A 15,733-nucleotide genomic window follows, 5' to 3' on the forward strand; every position below is an offset into this window, starting at 1 on the left:
GAGCGAATATGAATAGAGCCAAGCTGGTGTTCAGACATGCTTACTCTGAGAAGAATCCGAAAACTGTTTTCTCACCCAGAACTGAGTGTGTGCACATCTTCCTTCTAATGGGGTACAGGTTTAAAAATGAGTTAGTATATGCAAAGGCCATTACTTGTGCAAGGATAAACTAGCTTGTTTGTACATCTTTTATGACCATTTGCATACACAAGTGACTACTCAAGGAAATTGTAACATCCATTTGTAAAACGACACTACAAATTTACAAATGTGAAATCAAAGGACACGTATATTTACATGTATGCAGATAAACATAAAGTTTTGCCACACGTTTAATTCACTTGTCATTACAACTTTAATAACGCTACAGATGATAAGTTTTAAACTACAAAGTTGAATTTTAAAAGAATCATATTATATTATGAAGAAGCCTTATACTAGGAAGAAAAGACAGCATCTACAAAAGAACCACCACAAATGTTAGAGTAGCTGTCGCTGTCACAAGCACTTTTTTCCTAGTATTTCCAGTATAAGAAAGCCAGTTAAAATATTCTCTCCTGCTTTATATCAGTTGCTAAATTTTATACCCATATCTATTTTCTTTCTGATATTCCCAGGTTATTTGTTATGTTTGTTGTGAACTGAGTAAACTGATTTATGTATGATTAACACAACCTTTATACATCATTTTCTAATTCCTGCACCCTCTAAGAAGAAAGACACCACTCTGAAAAAAAAAACACAATGGAAGTCCTACTGACTGCAGAGAAGGTGGTTCCTCTTTACAGCTGTTTGTTGGTCCTTATTTTGAATTGCAAAGCAGTGCCACACCCCGCAAAGTCCAGTGATCAGGATTCTGCACTGTTTTCAGGTACAAAGAGAAAATATATGTCAGATCTGTCCTCCGAGGCTTCTTGTAGACAGGACAGGAGTACACACTTCCTTGTTGCTTCTTTGGGTCATGTAGTGCTGTTGTGCTAACAGCATACACGTGAACTACAGGAAGACTTGTGAACAGCACCTGAGAACATTAAATAGACACAGGGCTCAGCATTAGGGAAGCAGGATAGGACGTCCAAGCTTCAAACATGCTGAAATGAGACTCAGTGATGGCCTCCAGCAAAAACACCGGCACCTCAGCAGAAGAACACAACAGAACACAAGTTCTATGCTCACCACTACACTGACCCAAACCTATCTCTAGCCACTGGCAGCTCAGAGATAGCAGGCATCAGGAAGCCTGGAAAGAAAAGAAAGCAGGAGAAACCTGTAAAGCTGTACGCCATGGCAAAGGATGGAAAAATGGCAGCATGGTTCTAGGAGAAAACAAGATCATAGCCTTTTTCCCCATCCTTTGCCTCTTCAGCTGGTGTTCTCCTTTCTTTCCCTGCTTCCTGTTCCCTGAATGTCAGGTCTGGACCTACAAAGGCCAAGCTGAACTTATCAATCCTCCCTGTTACATCTGCACTTGCTGGCAGTGGAGCTTCAAAGGACCAGTGTGCCTTTTGGGTGTTTATCCAAACCAGATCCCTTCAGGTCTTCCAGCAGGGAGCAAAAAAGGTCCCAAACCAGCAGCAGCACAGGGGCCTGCTGAACACTCCAGAGCACCTGAGTAAACTCCATGTTTGAAGGGTATCCTGTCACAAACCAGGAAACAGTTCTTACCAGAAGCTACCAGGGGCACAGTCTGGCTTTGAAAAGTTTGCCCTCAGCCAGATACAGATGTGTTTTGCCTGCAGAGGAATGACCTCAATGCCAGTTCCAGGACAGATGTCACTGGTTTGGCAAAAATTTACCACACACACAATGGCAGCTTTCCCTATGCAGTGACCAAAGCACATAATCGCTGCTCCTTGGCTAGGTTTTAAATCCGCTCAGTCACCTCAGCACAATGTAACCCCATACATGGATAACTGAGCATTAGCCCAGAACTAACAATCTTTCTCGTACTCAAAAATGTGAGGGACTTCTACTCATCCCAACATTGACCTCCACAGCAGCTGCCATAATCCCAGGCCCAGGCCTTGGAAGCTGTTTTGGGGTCCAATCCCTCAGTCAAAAGAAGACTGACTACAGGTTGCACTGGTTTGTTCAGACATAGCACTGCCTCTGGGGCTCCTGAAGCCAAGGGACCCAGCATCTGGTCTGCTCAAATACAGCACATCCTAAGCTCATCTTCTGACATAAGCTTTTTCATCTGGTCTGGTGGATACACGCCCTTGTCCTCTCCCCAGTCCTGTGATTATTTTATCCCTCTTAAAACATGCTGTGAAACCAGTGCTGCAGGCACTCCAAATACTTTCTGGTGTTCTCCAAGCACACCATGTTACACCCCAGTCAGTGATGCTCAATCAGTCCTTACCTTTGGTGCAGACTCAACCAGTTTACTGTTTCTGCGGTCCCAACCTGCACCTTCAAGGAAAAGGCCGTATATATAAACCCCACCGATGTCAGCAGGAGGCGGGCCAGCAACATCTTCTTTCATCATCTTGGTCACTTCATCGTGTAAAACAACACTGTCGAGTGCCCATCCTTTTGCTAAATTCATGCGAGTTGTCTCTTGCCTCATAGCAGTTAGGAATCCCTGAGGAGATTGAATATGACACAGAGGCTCTGAAAAAGCTTGAACATACCCATTTCCAACTTTTTTTTTCCCGACATAACAGTGACACCAGCAGCATAAAACCTCTTCCCACTGAATCTCATCTACATACAAAACTAAATTCAGTAGTGTAAATCCAGTGCTTTCTCACACTGTTGCAGTACCTACCAGGCATTTGTATATACTTGCTATGCATGTGTTGGTGTGATGAAACCACCAAAGTGGCTTATTTAACATTGGAAGCTGCAAGTATAACTCACACTTCGCTTCACCCACCGACTTTACAACAAGGCAGATGGAGAGAGGTTTACACAGCTGGCAGATAAGTGTGGTTTGTGAGGTTCTAAATACAGGTAATTGCTAAACCACAAACAATGCTGGTATTTCATGTGCTATATTACTCACCTTTTCTTATACCAACATTGTAAAAATGCTTTTCAGTCAACAAATCCCAAAGCATTTTACAGTAGACAAAGGAAGTACAAACTGGAATCATGTAATTAACTGCTGAAATGCCTCTGTCACTAGGACGAAACATAGCTGCTGCTTAGTGCAAAGCTGTGATATAGGAAAATAGCATACTATTGGAGACACCAGCAAAATAAACTCACAACGTTTCAGCAACACAGAATGAAACTCATTCTCTGTTCTGCACAGTTACAGTCTCAGGATATGGTTACAAGCTATGACAAGGCAAGCCAGGCTGAAGATGCCAGTTAGCTTTTCCATTATAACCGTCCATATGCACACACATTGCAGTACATGGGAAATACATTAGTCCTAAGAGATGGGAGGACAGACTACTTTGTACTTCTAGTGGGCACGTTGTGGCTGTACACCTTACTTTACCTTGTGGAAACCCATTTGAGCAGCCATGAGACGTGTGAATAAAACACAGAAATTGAAGATGCAAGAAGGATTTATTGAGAAGGATGACAAGGGAGGAAGAAGTTTCAGGATAGATTTCAGAGCAGGGGAAGAAGGTGGGAGAATACACAGACACATGGGGAAAACAAAAGGGAGAGGGGCAATTACAGAGATAAGTATACCAGGAAAGAAATTGCAGCAATGAGTGAATTGTTTAAAATGTTTATTTTTTCATATATTCATCCATAGTAATGGAGGCTGCTCCATTGAGCTACCGTCAGAGTTAAAGGAAAGGAAAAGGCACATGGAAAAGCAGTAGTATCTTGGCTTACTGAGTGCCAGGGGCAGTGTCTGGCTGCTGGGACTGGAGTGATTGCTGCCGCCACTAAGCACTTCTCAGCGACACAATATCCTTCAAGTTATGAGCACATGAGATGACATTCACGAGCTCAGATGATTCAGTTAAATGACATTGGTGGCTTCTCGTTAATACCATTCCAGGGACCCCAGGACAAGTATTGCAAAGAGGTTCTGTGATAGCAAAGATAATTGTAATTGCATTTGAAGTCGTTGAGAATGTTGGTAGGTAGCTAAGGGAGACAGGATTAAAGGCCAAGTTCTTCTATCATAAAGGCCATTAAATGAAAGCAAAATCCTTGGAGTTAATTTGTGGAATTTTAATTTGTGGAAACATGTTAGTATCAGTAGTTTAAAGGACACAGTGTTCACTGCCAGAAGACCCCAGTGGGCTACCAGACACCAGATAAACTGAAAAATTAGAGAGAGAAAAAGAGCCTGAAGAGCACAGGACAGAGCAATGACTGTATTCAGGGAATCAGTTCAAAGGCTCTGTGGAAATACGGGTATAAAAGTAAGCTCAGAGCTGTGAGTTGTCCTTAGGGATAAGGTTTAGACCGCAGACTGTTCTTGCAGAGATAGCAGAGCCTATATGCTGTCTGCAATGGGACTTTGTAACATTTATCTGCTCATTAGAATGAATCCTAGACCCTGTTAAGGACTACAGCTGGGAGCTGGAGGCCCAGCTGGGTATCCCACAGCAGGCAATGGCACAATCGACAGCAAGAAAGGATCAAGGGCCTTGAGGTGCGGCTGTATAGCTCTCCCCAAAACCCTCCCTCTACCAGGCTCATAAATGACCATTTGCCATGATACTTGTTTTGATTTCTAGTATCCTTGCCCTGTTTTGTTTGTTGTTGTTTCTTTGGTTTTGTTTGCTTATATGTTTTTTGAGTCAGGGGTGGTTAAGATTTCATAAACGGGGATAATTATTTCTTGTTTTCCTCACCTGCCTTTTCCAAAACATCTCCCCAGCTTGCTCACTGAAGGCTGCTAAAACTTTGCTCCTTTGCCTTCTAATAAACCATGCAAACTAACTCTGAACCTACTAGAATCAGGCATCCATGGAAGCTATGACAAGAAATATGGAAATCAATTAAATCTGTTGTTTTCACAATCATATTCCCTCCTTTACCTTGCATCTGAGGCCCCTTGTTTTTCACTTATTTTTCGTTTCCTACAGTGAGCAAACAGTGAGCAGGCTTACTATGGAATTAAGTGGGCTCTGAGGAATGGAGGCATTGAACTTCACATTCTTAACAGTATTCACATTGCTTTGGCATCTAAGGCTCTCAGAAATGGGCTGGGGGTCCCTTACGCTGAGTACTCCACAAGCAGAAGGACAGTTCTGCCTTGCTGGGCTTAAAACCCACAGATAGGACAAGTGACAGCAACAGGATACAGAGATGCAAACAAAGATAAATCAGGATCAGCACAACATGAAAATTGGGAGGTAGAAATGAGACATGCATCATGCTATGATTTTAGGGGGAAAATCCGGTAACATCAGATTAACTGCCAGGAGGGAAGAGAATTTGTGGCACTCTTCATTTCGCTCACCCCAGTCATCTTGGCCCAATGCAGACACATGCAGGGAATCGGGTTTCTTTTATGCAGAAGCCTGAGCCTGCTCTCATTTGTATCACTATAAATAAAAATTAACTTCTGTGAAATCACTGAATTTATCCCAGTATATAACCACTCCAAGAGAAAGCAAAGTCAGGTACTATATTTTTTTTATTGCAAGAATGCTTCACTTTCCCAGTGGTATAAATCTACGTTATTGTCTTCTGTCATCCATGGCATTTATCCATTGACTATAAAGCAAGCAGTGAGATCTATGCAAGTAGGCAAATTACAAATTATTTAGGAGCTGCATTTCCTCTCACAAATGAAAGGAGTTTCTCTGAGAGTTTCTCTGCTACAACAAACAAGCCATTAGACCCACAGAACTAACACTTCATCACCTCAACTTGCTTGAGAAGATGGAAATCAATTTTCTTAGCATACGAAATAATGGTTATAAACACAGCAATATAATTATTAACAAAAATAATATTTAACTAAATAGAAAATGAGTCTTTGTTCAGACAAGTTTCTTGTAGAATAAGCCATTCCCACAGCCTGGGTTACATAAAATGGAGACTATAAAAATAACCAACTGATTATTAAATTTGTTCTTGTCAGCACAAATTGATGTTTAAATCAGGTAAGCACATCTGCTTCTGGATTTTTTTTTCTCTGCTCATTATATGTTTAGGAACTTTTAGAACTATGTGTCATGGAGTGTTTAATTTTGGTATTTCTAGAGGCTCTCTGACTTACTATGGTCTATTAAATCATGACTTGTTTGGGGCCATTTTACTCTGATTATTTGGCAGCTTTTTTGAGGAATGCAGATGCACGGATCCAAAAAATAATAATAATGAATGCAGGATGCCTAATTTAGGCTGGCAAAATTTCAGAACTTACACAACCCCAAAGAGAAAAAAATAAAATAACCAGTTAAAATGACCAGTACAAAATCTGTGTCAGCTCTTCCTCATCTCTAGTGCAAAATCAAACACCAACAAAACCCAGAGTCTACTAGGGTTCCATCCAGCCTGACCATTGCAAGAGCTCCTTAGGGATATTTTAGTGTCGTTAACAAATCAAGTACAGAAGCGTAATCATTTTATTACACCTACTTCTAGTCTCTTTCATATTTTTGCTTGGGAACCCTTTGCTCAGGGATTTTATGAGCACACTTCTGTGCTATAAAGCTGTATGGGCAGACAGCTGACAGACAGGCTAGATGATAGATGAGTATTTCCCAGCAATAGCGCTAGAGAATATTTGCCATGGTTGCTTTCTCTCTTCTAGGCAGCTGTTTCAGCTAGCTTTTGCATTGCTAACAAGTACTGAGATTAAAATACATCTTTAAAATAGCTCTTTGCTAAGGCTCCACAGAAACCTGTTGGCTGGATGCTCTCACAATGACTCACTTCCACAATTCACAGTTCCCACAAACATCTGTGAATCATAAAAAGCTTTAACTAATGTGGATATCTGTACAAGGGATCTATGCACCACGTAGATATGTATGCTTTACCTCTTTTAACTCTGTTCTCAGGTGTTTCCTTTTCTGTGTTTCATTCTGTGTCGATTTTTAATTTCATTTTACAGTGCAGAGCAGGGGCTGTATTTTTTATATGTCTCTCCAGACGAAGTCTGGCACTGTTCTGGGATGGTATAAATAACAAGCCTTCCATTTCAAGGAACTGATTTGCAAGGGTTGAGAGTAAAGTCCAAATGTCTTTTTCCTATGTCAAAGTTTTCAAGCTTACCTTGTTTTGTACTTTAAGGGGTTTTCACGCAAAGAATGAAAAACAAATGGAGCAGGGGAAAAAATGAGAAAAATGTGGAAATGAGGAAAATGTGGAAATGTGCAAAGATGTTTTCACCCCATTCCCATTCTATAATCAAAGCAACCATAAGATGCATTCCATTAATTCAGTAACATAATTTTTTGTCTAGCAAAAATTTCTTCACTAGATTTTGAAGTTAATTTAACTGATATCTATGCTAAAAAAATTGCACCTAGTATAGTCCTGATCGTGCTAGCTTGAAGGTGTAATTTAACTGTTACACAGTAGTTAGATCAACCTGGCAGACTTACCTGTGGATTAAAGAATCCTGTCATCCAGAACTGATTTGGTCGGCCATCCAGCAGCCAGCTGCTGAACTGCTGGTTTCTTTCAAGAAGCTCAGTGAACCAAAATCCTAAAGTAGTAGACTCCCAGGAAATCCTAAACCACAGTTTTGGAATTCTAGCATCATACATATTATCTAATGCATCTCGCAGTTCTTCGGACATAATTATGGTTCCTGGAAGATAAGTAAAATATTCAGAATGAACTTTTCCCTAGCTCACAAAGGCAATTAAAATTTCCAATGACATTCTGAGTCTAATAAACCCTCTTTTGTTGTCCCTTAATTGCACACCTGTTGCACTGAAATCTTATCAGTTTGCAGTTAATTTGCACAAACTTATACGACTTGATTCAAACAAAATGTGGCAAGATAAAATATACTTCTTCTGGTATTTTAATCAGAAATAAAGGGGGTTTTAGACAATTCCTTCTCCTTTACACACAATATTTATATTCATTATATTGGCAACGCATTCAGAATGTGATTAATCCTTTAAAACTTTTTAATATATTTTAATGTCTCCCAAATACATGATCAAGGATAGAGATATACCATGTAACTCACTTTCATCCTGAGCGTGTACTGACAGCGATTATATTCATGAAATTCACTGCTATTAATGATAACTTTGTACAATTCCGTTATCTAGATTCCCAATAGGAAAATTCTATGCAGAATAAATCTAGAGACAAGATATATATATATATATATATATATTTTTTTTTTTTTTTGCAGTGCATGCTCATGTACTGTTGTCTCCATTAAAATATTGGCATCTATTAAGCCTATGCTTTTTCTGTGATACTTGCCCTTCCATGTGCCAGAAGTTCTTAGATCTTACCAGTCTGTACACTCAGTGGTACTAAGAGCAGGCACACAACCCATGCCTCTGGATAATTTCTATATTCCAGCTAAAATAAATTGTAGAGACTGATCTGATAGCTTCCATTTTGATTATATGTTCATGTAATACCAATGTTCAGTGCATCGTCATACACACAGAACTGCTGTAATTGCCACAAGGGTTTTTTTAAATGCCAAACAGAATCAGGTGGCTTCTACTACGGAACATGTAAAGAAAAGAGAAGTAGTCTGGGTGACTGTAAACAAGAGCTGCAGCAACCCATCTGAACACCTGTATGGAAATGATGCACATAATAAGTAAGTGTTTCAAGTCCCTTCCTTCCATTGACATTGGCAGTTGAGTGTAAAAAGAATAATTTCCAGAAACCAAAACACCGGTTTTTAATTTAGATGAATGCAGTGGCTACTGTAAGCACATGTATAATACTCTGTGCAAATCTGGCACTCTCTAACTACATATCAATGTCAAATAGGCTTAATTTTCTTCTAGCAGATAATCAAAATCATAGAGCCATTTAGGTTGGAAAAGACCTTCAAAATCATCAAGTCCAACAATCAACTTGACCTACTGTGTCCCATCACTAACCCATGCCCCTCAGTGCCACAAATGACCTGCTCTCATTTATGGGCATTTCTTTCTGTGCAAGAAATGCTGTGAGAAAACTACAGCACACCAAATTAAATTAATTAATTTTAAAATACTGCAGCAATACAGACTAAAGCAAACACATCAGGCCTATCCCGAAATCTCTGTAATAGCTTCATAGTCAGGTTCAGATTTGTGTTCTGGGATATATAAAAATCTTTCATAACACAATAAACAGCCTATTTGGGTATAAACGTTCTCTGACATAAAACTAAAAGCACCAGCATTTAAGGAAGAAGCCACTCTGTGTCACCTCTCCTTGGCCTACAAAAAATGTAATATAAGGTTATACACTTGATTTGCCCTCTGGAGGTATAAAAAGTAGAAAGCAATTCATGCAACGCGTGTTGGCTTCAATTTCAAAGCAGTCTTAGTGAGGGCAGAAAACAAGTAAACAGAGTCCCCCTGCTACTCCTGAAGATCATTACTATCTGAACTGGGAAAGAACCTGTGGTTCTTCTTTTCAGGCTGATGCAGCCAACTTTCTCCTGCAACGCGAGTTATGAGAGAGCCACATTTTGTTCCCTTATTCTTGCAGGCAGGCAGGAGCATTTCAAGTACGGAGATAAAACCAGTCTCTGCCCCAAAGTATGGTGGAACCTCTCAGGATAGCTGCCTGTTATGACTCAGAGCAGCTGCTGAGAACATTAAGCCAAAGAGATCTTGAGGATGAGGTATGTTCACAGCTCTGGCCTTGGCCATATAGTTGCATAAATATTCCTAGTGAGTGGGCGTCAGCTCTGGCAGTAAGCATACAGTGCTTGAATTTCAGCACTACAGCACACCGAATGACATCTGTGGGTGTTGGGATGCATTTCTGCAGCTACAATATTCTGACAAATATAAAAATAATAAAAAAATAAATAATTGTCAGAAATGAAATTGGTAATACATGAGAAAAATAATAGTATATTTCTGGAGAATGGTGATAAATGCATTTGGAAAACAATATTTGATAAACTAAATGAGTAGTATAACACCATGCACTCCTCACATTTAACTTGTGAGAAGATCAGAGCCCTGGTTACCATATGAAGAGAACAAATGTCCTATGAACTTAATGTGACAGGCTGGAAAGTATTATGAATCACACAGGCCAGCTGTAAATAACTTGGTTATTTTGGGTTTTTACTTTGCGGTATTCCCTTTCGTGAATGTAATAAAGCTCATCTGAAAATGACTGATGAAAGGTCGGGTCAGTTAAAGATGTTTGGGAATTTTGGTGCCTCCAAAATAATATGTATTATAACTATACTGTTCGCAGAGTACACACAGCTTTGAAATTAGGATTCCCCTTCTTCATTGCTCTAAATTTATACTGTCTCACTTCCAAACCACATCCAAATCTATCCAACTGATGTGTAGCAAATAAATCAAACAAATCTATTCAGTTCTGAGAATTTATAGTTTTTATTGATAATTAAATAGTCTGCTCTTCTAAGATGATCTGTTTTTAGGGTGACTCATTCCAAAGGTATAATGTTGTGTACAGAAAGCACCAGGAACTTTCTTATTTCATGTAGTTGCTACCACACCTACCATGAGCTGAACATGGTGGCATTTTCTCCTAAATGTGCAAAATGTGTTTCTAAGCAGTTTTCCTAGCCAGGAAGTATGCGTAACTGTTAATGAGATGTCTAGAAATAATACACCACACTTAGTAAAAGACAACAGAAGGCACTCTGGATGAGCAGTAAATAATGGATGAGAGTTGCTGAGCCAAGAGTAACTACGCCTCAGGACATGCTAGACTCGTCCCTCCCATTTCTCAGATGAATTCCCCGTTGTTACATTACATTCATGTCTTCAGTGAGTACTCTTAATCATCTTTAAATAAAATCTTCAACCAAAAGTGGAATACACAGATGATCCCTACAAACCTTCCACACACACACTGTAAGGATCAGTAAGGTAAGGGTCCAAGACCTTTCAGTCCAAAACTCAATGATTATTGTCAACAAGTAAAACAAAAATTGTATTAGTCTTAGCAGTTTTTAAACCAAAATTAGTCTAAACATAACCTCCCCATTTAAGATTCATCTTATCTTTGAGACAAGGTGATAATAATTGGGAAGAAGATGATACTCCCTCCCTTAGTGGGAGACTGTCTTTCCCATGTGCTCTAGCAAGACTAGGTTCCTGAGCTTCTGTTTCTCACCACAGATTATAATAAATAATGGCCTAATGCTCTGGGCTCTTTTGGAGTTCAGTTATACTCCCCTTGTAAGGTACAATGAATGGAAATAACTTACAGCAACATGATGAAAACACTACTATCAAAATTGCAGTATTCTGAGTTTAAAAAATAGTGAAGCTTTACTTCATTCTTCCAGGGGCCAAACATGAGTTTGTGTAGATGACCTAGGACTTCTAAGTGATTCCTATTAGGTATGTAGGACTATATGTTACCTCATGTCTACATGAAGTCCCACATGTTCCAAAATATTCTCTGATGAATGACAAAAAGGAAACACCTAAGGCCAGCACACAGGCTATCAACGCAGTACAAGGATGGTGAGGAACTAAAAGCAGATAACTATATATTTTTTAAAAAAGGTAGAAAATCAATGACTGAGATGAAATCAAGCAAATCAAGTCCTGGTTGGTAGGTTACGTATGGCATGCATTACATGCATGAAAGTATGCTAGCTTTGTAACGATGGGTGCTTTATTGTACTTTCAGTGAAAAGTTTGCTTAAGCTTGGTACGGCTTCTCCATGACAAATGCCACAGTGACTTCTGAAGTTCCTATTTCTACTGATTCCCCTTCCTTTCCTTTCTATGTTGGTCTTACGACTCCCATAGTTATTTGTTCAATGCTTGTCTTGTAAGTACAAAGTTAAATGCATGGAACAAAATTCCTGGGCCAGTACACAATGTAGAAATCACTACATACCAGTAGTCACGGAAAAGCTTGTAGTGGGGCTGCTGTATTCTCAGGAAATTTGTTAACATGAAAAGCACTCCTCTTCCTAACTCTGCAATTACTGCATAAATACAAGCAGGAGTTCTGTGACCACATGACACATGCATATATGACATGCAAGGGTAACAAATCAAAGGTTTCGTGTATGGCTTCAACTTGTCATGAGGTAGGCAGTTCTAAAGGTTTCATTTGAAAACACAAAGTTATCAGGTACCATAAACAAATGCCAAGTGGATGTAGGTTTTTGATCAAAGTAGAATCTAGATATACTCATAAATAAATGAGCTAAGCATTTACCTCTTTCACATTACAGGCTTTTAAGCAGAATACTATGTAGATAAAAAAGCAGGAAATAAAACATATTAAAAGCTGTGGTTTTTTTTTTTCCATCACCAAGGATTCAATATAAACATTCAGTGCTACTGCAAGCACAATCTACTGCTGAGGTTCATAGAAACCACTCATGAGGAACTAGGGGTGACTCCCACAGAATCTCTCTTGTCACTTTATTCACTGCTAGAAGAGACATTTAGGTGCCATCAAAACACTTACCACTCCTACTTCAGTGCATGGAGGAACAAGGCGACCTCCCCCACTGCAGCCTCACAAAGAGGCAGCATGCAGTTCCCCCCTACTCAAGCAAACTGCACCAGGGACTAGGAGTAACTGAATGGGTCGTTACTGTTCATTGCAGTTAAAGACACTGTCTTCATTAGTGGCAGAGGTGGTCTGAAGTGCCCACTCCCCATTAAACAGCTACGGTATTAATATTCTCTGCCAGAGGCATGTACCCTTCCACAGAAGAAAGGCAAGGCATCTACACAGGAACTGTATAACTTGTATATTGCTCTGCAAATACAGTCACCCTCTGCCAGGGGCTCAAGATCATATCCCTTTAGGATCTAGAGTTTTGGTTCAATCCCCATGTCTTACTACTCTCCAGATGAAAAGATGAGAAAACAGCTTCTTCCTCCTGTCTAAAAATATTTCTTTTTTTTTGCAACATAGTCTCTCTTTAGGTCACTTGAGAGGACAGTCATCATTGCCGTGTTCTGATTTATGTGGGACTGTATTATACCAACTGTGAAATAAATTCTGGGCAATCAATAAGTAATTAAAACAGAACTAATGGCTGGGATATAACTGAGAGTACAAAGTGCGGCTCCAATCTAATTATTACAATTTGATCCAAACAAAAGTCTCCCTCTGGGCTGCAAAGTTTATTGGTGGAGATGCAGGCTGGGGCATGGTTGCCAACAAATATGCTGGGCACATGCTGAGCATCCTCACCCCTCCCAAATGCTGAATGCTGCTTAATCTGCCCTCCAGATAGAGAAACAAGGCTGGCTCTGCTAATTTCCTCAACATCTCTCATGTTCAGCTTCACATAGGCTGTCACTAAGAGGGGTTTTATACATGTATTATCTGAGATAAAATGCAGTGATCAAAAGCAAGATGACAAAGTCCTTCTATTCACATCCAACCTGCAGAATCAAATATTCAGAACACCTTTCACAGAGCTACTCAACAGATGAAGATAGAAGCTATAATCTAAAACACGATATTTGTTTGAAAAATTAGATTGGCTATCAGCAGTTCTGCTCAGGCCTTAACAGGTTCATGAAGCCAGAGCCAGATGCATGACAAAGACAGATGTCAAAATTCACACGACCTGTTTGAGCAGGCACATCGGTTTATCTCATTGTAAAGAAAGAGCAGCACAAGAGATGGCTTGAGGCTCTGATTGACTAGTTTGGGGAGAAAATCTATTGTGAGAAAGCTTCGTGTTTTCCTCTTTGCCGAGGCAAGAGAACGTGTCTAAATTTTCTTTCCATCCGCTAATTAACTCACTACCACACGCATCTGATGCATCATGAATCTGCCAGAAGCCATTAATTGGTATTGTTAACTATACATCCCATTTTGTTTTCAGAGCAATTTTTCACTATATTTAACTGCCATGTCCCAAAGAAAATTATTGTGTTTTAGAGGATTGCACAAAAGTTACAGCATTAACTTGATTAAGCACCTGGTAGAGGACTGTGCCCACTGTGCAACTGAATACTAAATGCAAATAAATTATGTTACTCATCCACCCCTCCGCATAATATTGTACATTTTGAGACTTAAAATATATCTGTCATGATCAAGGAAAGATTAATTCTTTCTTGAATAGAAATCATTATTCTAATTTACTTGAAAAGGGATGCTACGCACATATACAAGGGAACTTTCCTCTCAATTTTGAATCAGAGAGCAACTGGTTCTTCTAGCTTGGAAAATGCAAGCAAGGCAGATCACAGTACTGTCATCACCCATTAGAGGAGGGACTAGTTTTCAGGCACTCTGACCTTCTCCCTGTTGGGACAGTTTGCTGTCTTTCAGGTATTTTCTGCCTTCCTGCTGGAGAATAGCAGACTTGCGTAAGATCTTAACCAGTGGAACTCTTCCTGCTTCATTTTCATTTATCGTTAATTCTTCTTAATTCAAGAAGCTTGGCTGAGCAACATTATACAATATTTCAACAGAGGAGCAGAACAAAATAGGAAGTGAAAACAAAAAGCAGGCAGTAACATCATCATTCCTTCTTTTCCCTCATTCCTTTTCTGATCAAATTTTCCATCTGTTTCTAGTCACCTTCTCTCTAGATTTGCATTAAATACGTTCACCATTGCTCACTTTCAGCCAAATATGCCTGTCTCTGACAGAGAGTGTGTGCTGTTGCCTGCCTCCTGTGATGCTAAAGCAGAACCCTGTCATTCCCTTTTCACTGGCACTCCTACTCACTTCAGATTCCATTTAGAGACATCCCATTTTGTATAACCAGTTTCATGAACATTGCAAATCTCATCTTAGAGTCTTTACCACCTGGCCTGATCACCCTGTCTCTCAATTACTTAGAAGCAACACTTCTACCTTCTTCTATATCATTATGTCTCGGCTTAATTTCATAAATGACTCTGGCACATGACCTGTGGACCTAATCACACAATTCAACTCCCCTGAGCTCTGTAGTGATCCTAGAGTGAATCACAGAAGTGCAGTCATGCTGTGGAACACAGTGAACTGCAATACTGGAGCACACGCAGACAGAATAAATTAAGGTGAAATGTCCCTGGAGATGGAGTCAGGAGGCTATTAAGGTTATAATAAGCAGTAATATGACAAAGAGATGGAAAAAGAGAAAAAGGCTGGCAGGGAGAGAACGTGAAAGAGCAAAGAGGGAGAAAGAGGGAGAAAGGAAGGGAAGGAGGGGAAAACACATATTTAGTAACAGGGCACAAGTAGCCTTTATAGTAAAAGAAGGCATCTTAAATAGCGTCATTCTTCATATTGCCACTTACCATCTATAGCCAATTTGAGATCAGTCAGTGTTGTTCGAACTCTTGCTATAACATGTTGCATGCGGTCAATTTCTTGACGGAGAAATATATTCATGGGTTGAATAGCTCCCATCTTTTGAAGTTGGGCTTTCACCTAAACAAGAATAATGAAAATACATACTACTGTGCAGTAATTTTTGAAAGTAAAAGGTTGTTTTTTCAATTGTATCCCACCGTTCTCGAAAAAAAATGAACTTTTATGCAACAGATGGCCAGGCAAGTCTTGGGCCAGCTGTAAGGTTTAGCACAATGTAACTCATCAGCTCACCGAAAAGAGCTGCTCCATCTTTCTAAGGAAGGAAAGTTCCCTCTTTTGGAAGGGACCAGCAGTTCTTACTGTCCCTGCTAGGCCATAGAGTATTAGACCTTAAAAAATAATAATACTAAAAAAAAAA

General features: G+C 39.7%; 1 protein-coding gene across 1 annotated transcript in view; it reads right to left on the reverse strand.

Annotated features, from left to right (window-relative positions):
- Window positions 1–802: 802 nt before the first annotated feature.
- LOC116485621 (dynein heavy chain 5, axonemal-like) overlaps window positions 803–15,733 on the reverse strand; it is a 145,789-nt gene continuing 130,858 nt past the window's right edge. Inside the window, exons 70-73 of the mRNA XM_032181113.1 lie at window positions 15,300–15,432; window positions 7,485–7,693; window positions 2,363–2,584; window positions 803–1,021 (exon numbers count right to left, since the gene is read on the reverse strand). Of these exons, the coding sequence (XP_032037004.1) occupies window positions 803–1,021; window positions 2,363–2,584; window positions 7,485–7,693; window positions 15,300–15,432 (783 nt within the window). The remainder of the gene's footprint in view (window positions 1,022–2,362; window positions 2,585–7,484; window positions 7,694–15,299; window positions 15,433–15,733) is intronic.

The sequence above is a fragment of the Aythya fuligula genome, chromosome 2 (assembly GCF_009819795.1).
Source record: "Aythya fuligula isolate bAytFul2 chromosome 2, bAytFul2.pri, whole genome shotgun sequence".
NCBI lineage: Eukaryota > Metazoa > Chordata > Aves > Anseriformes > Anatidae > Aythya > Aythya fuligula.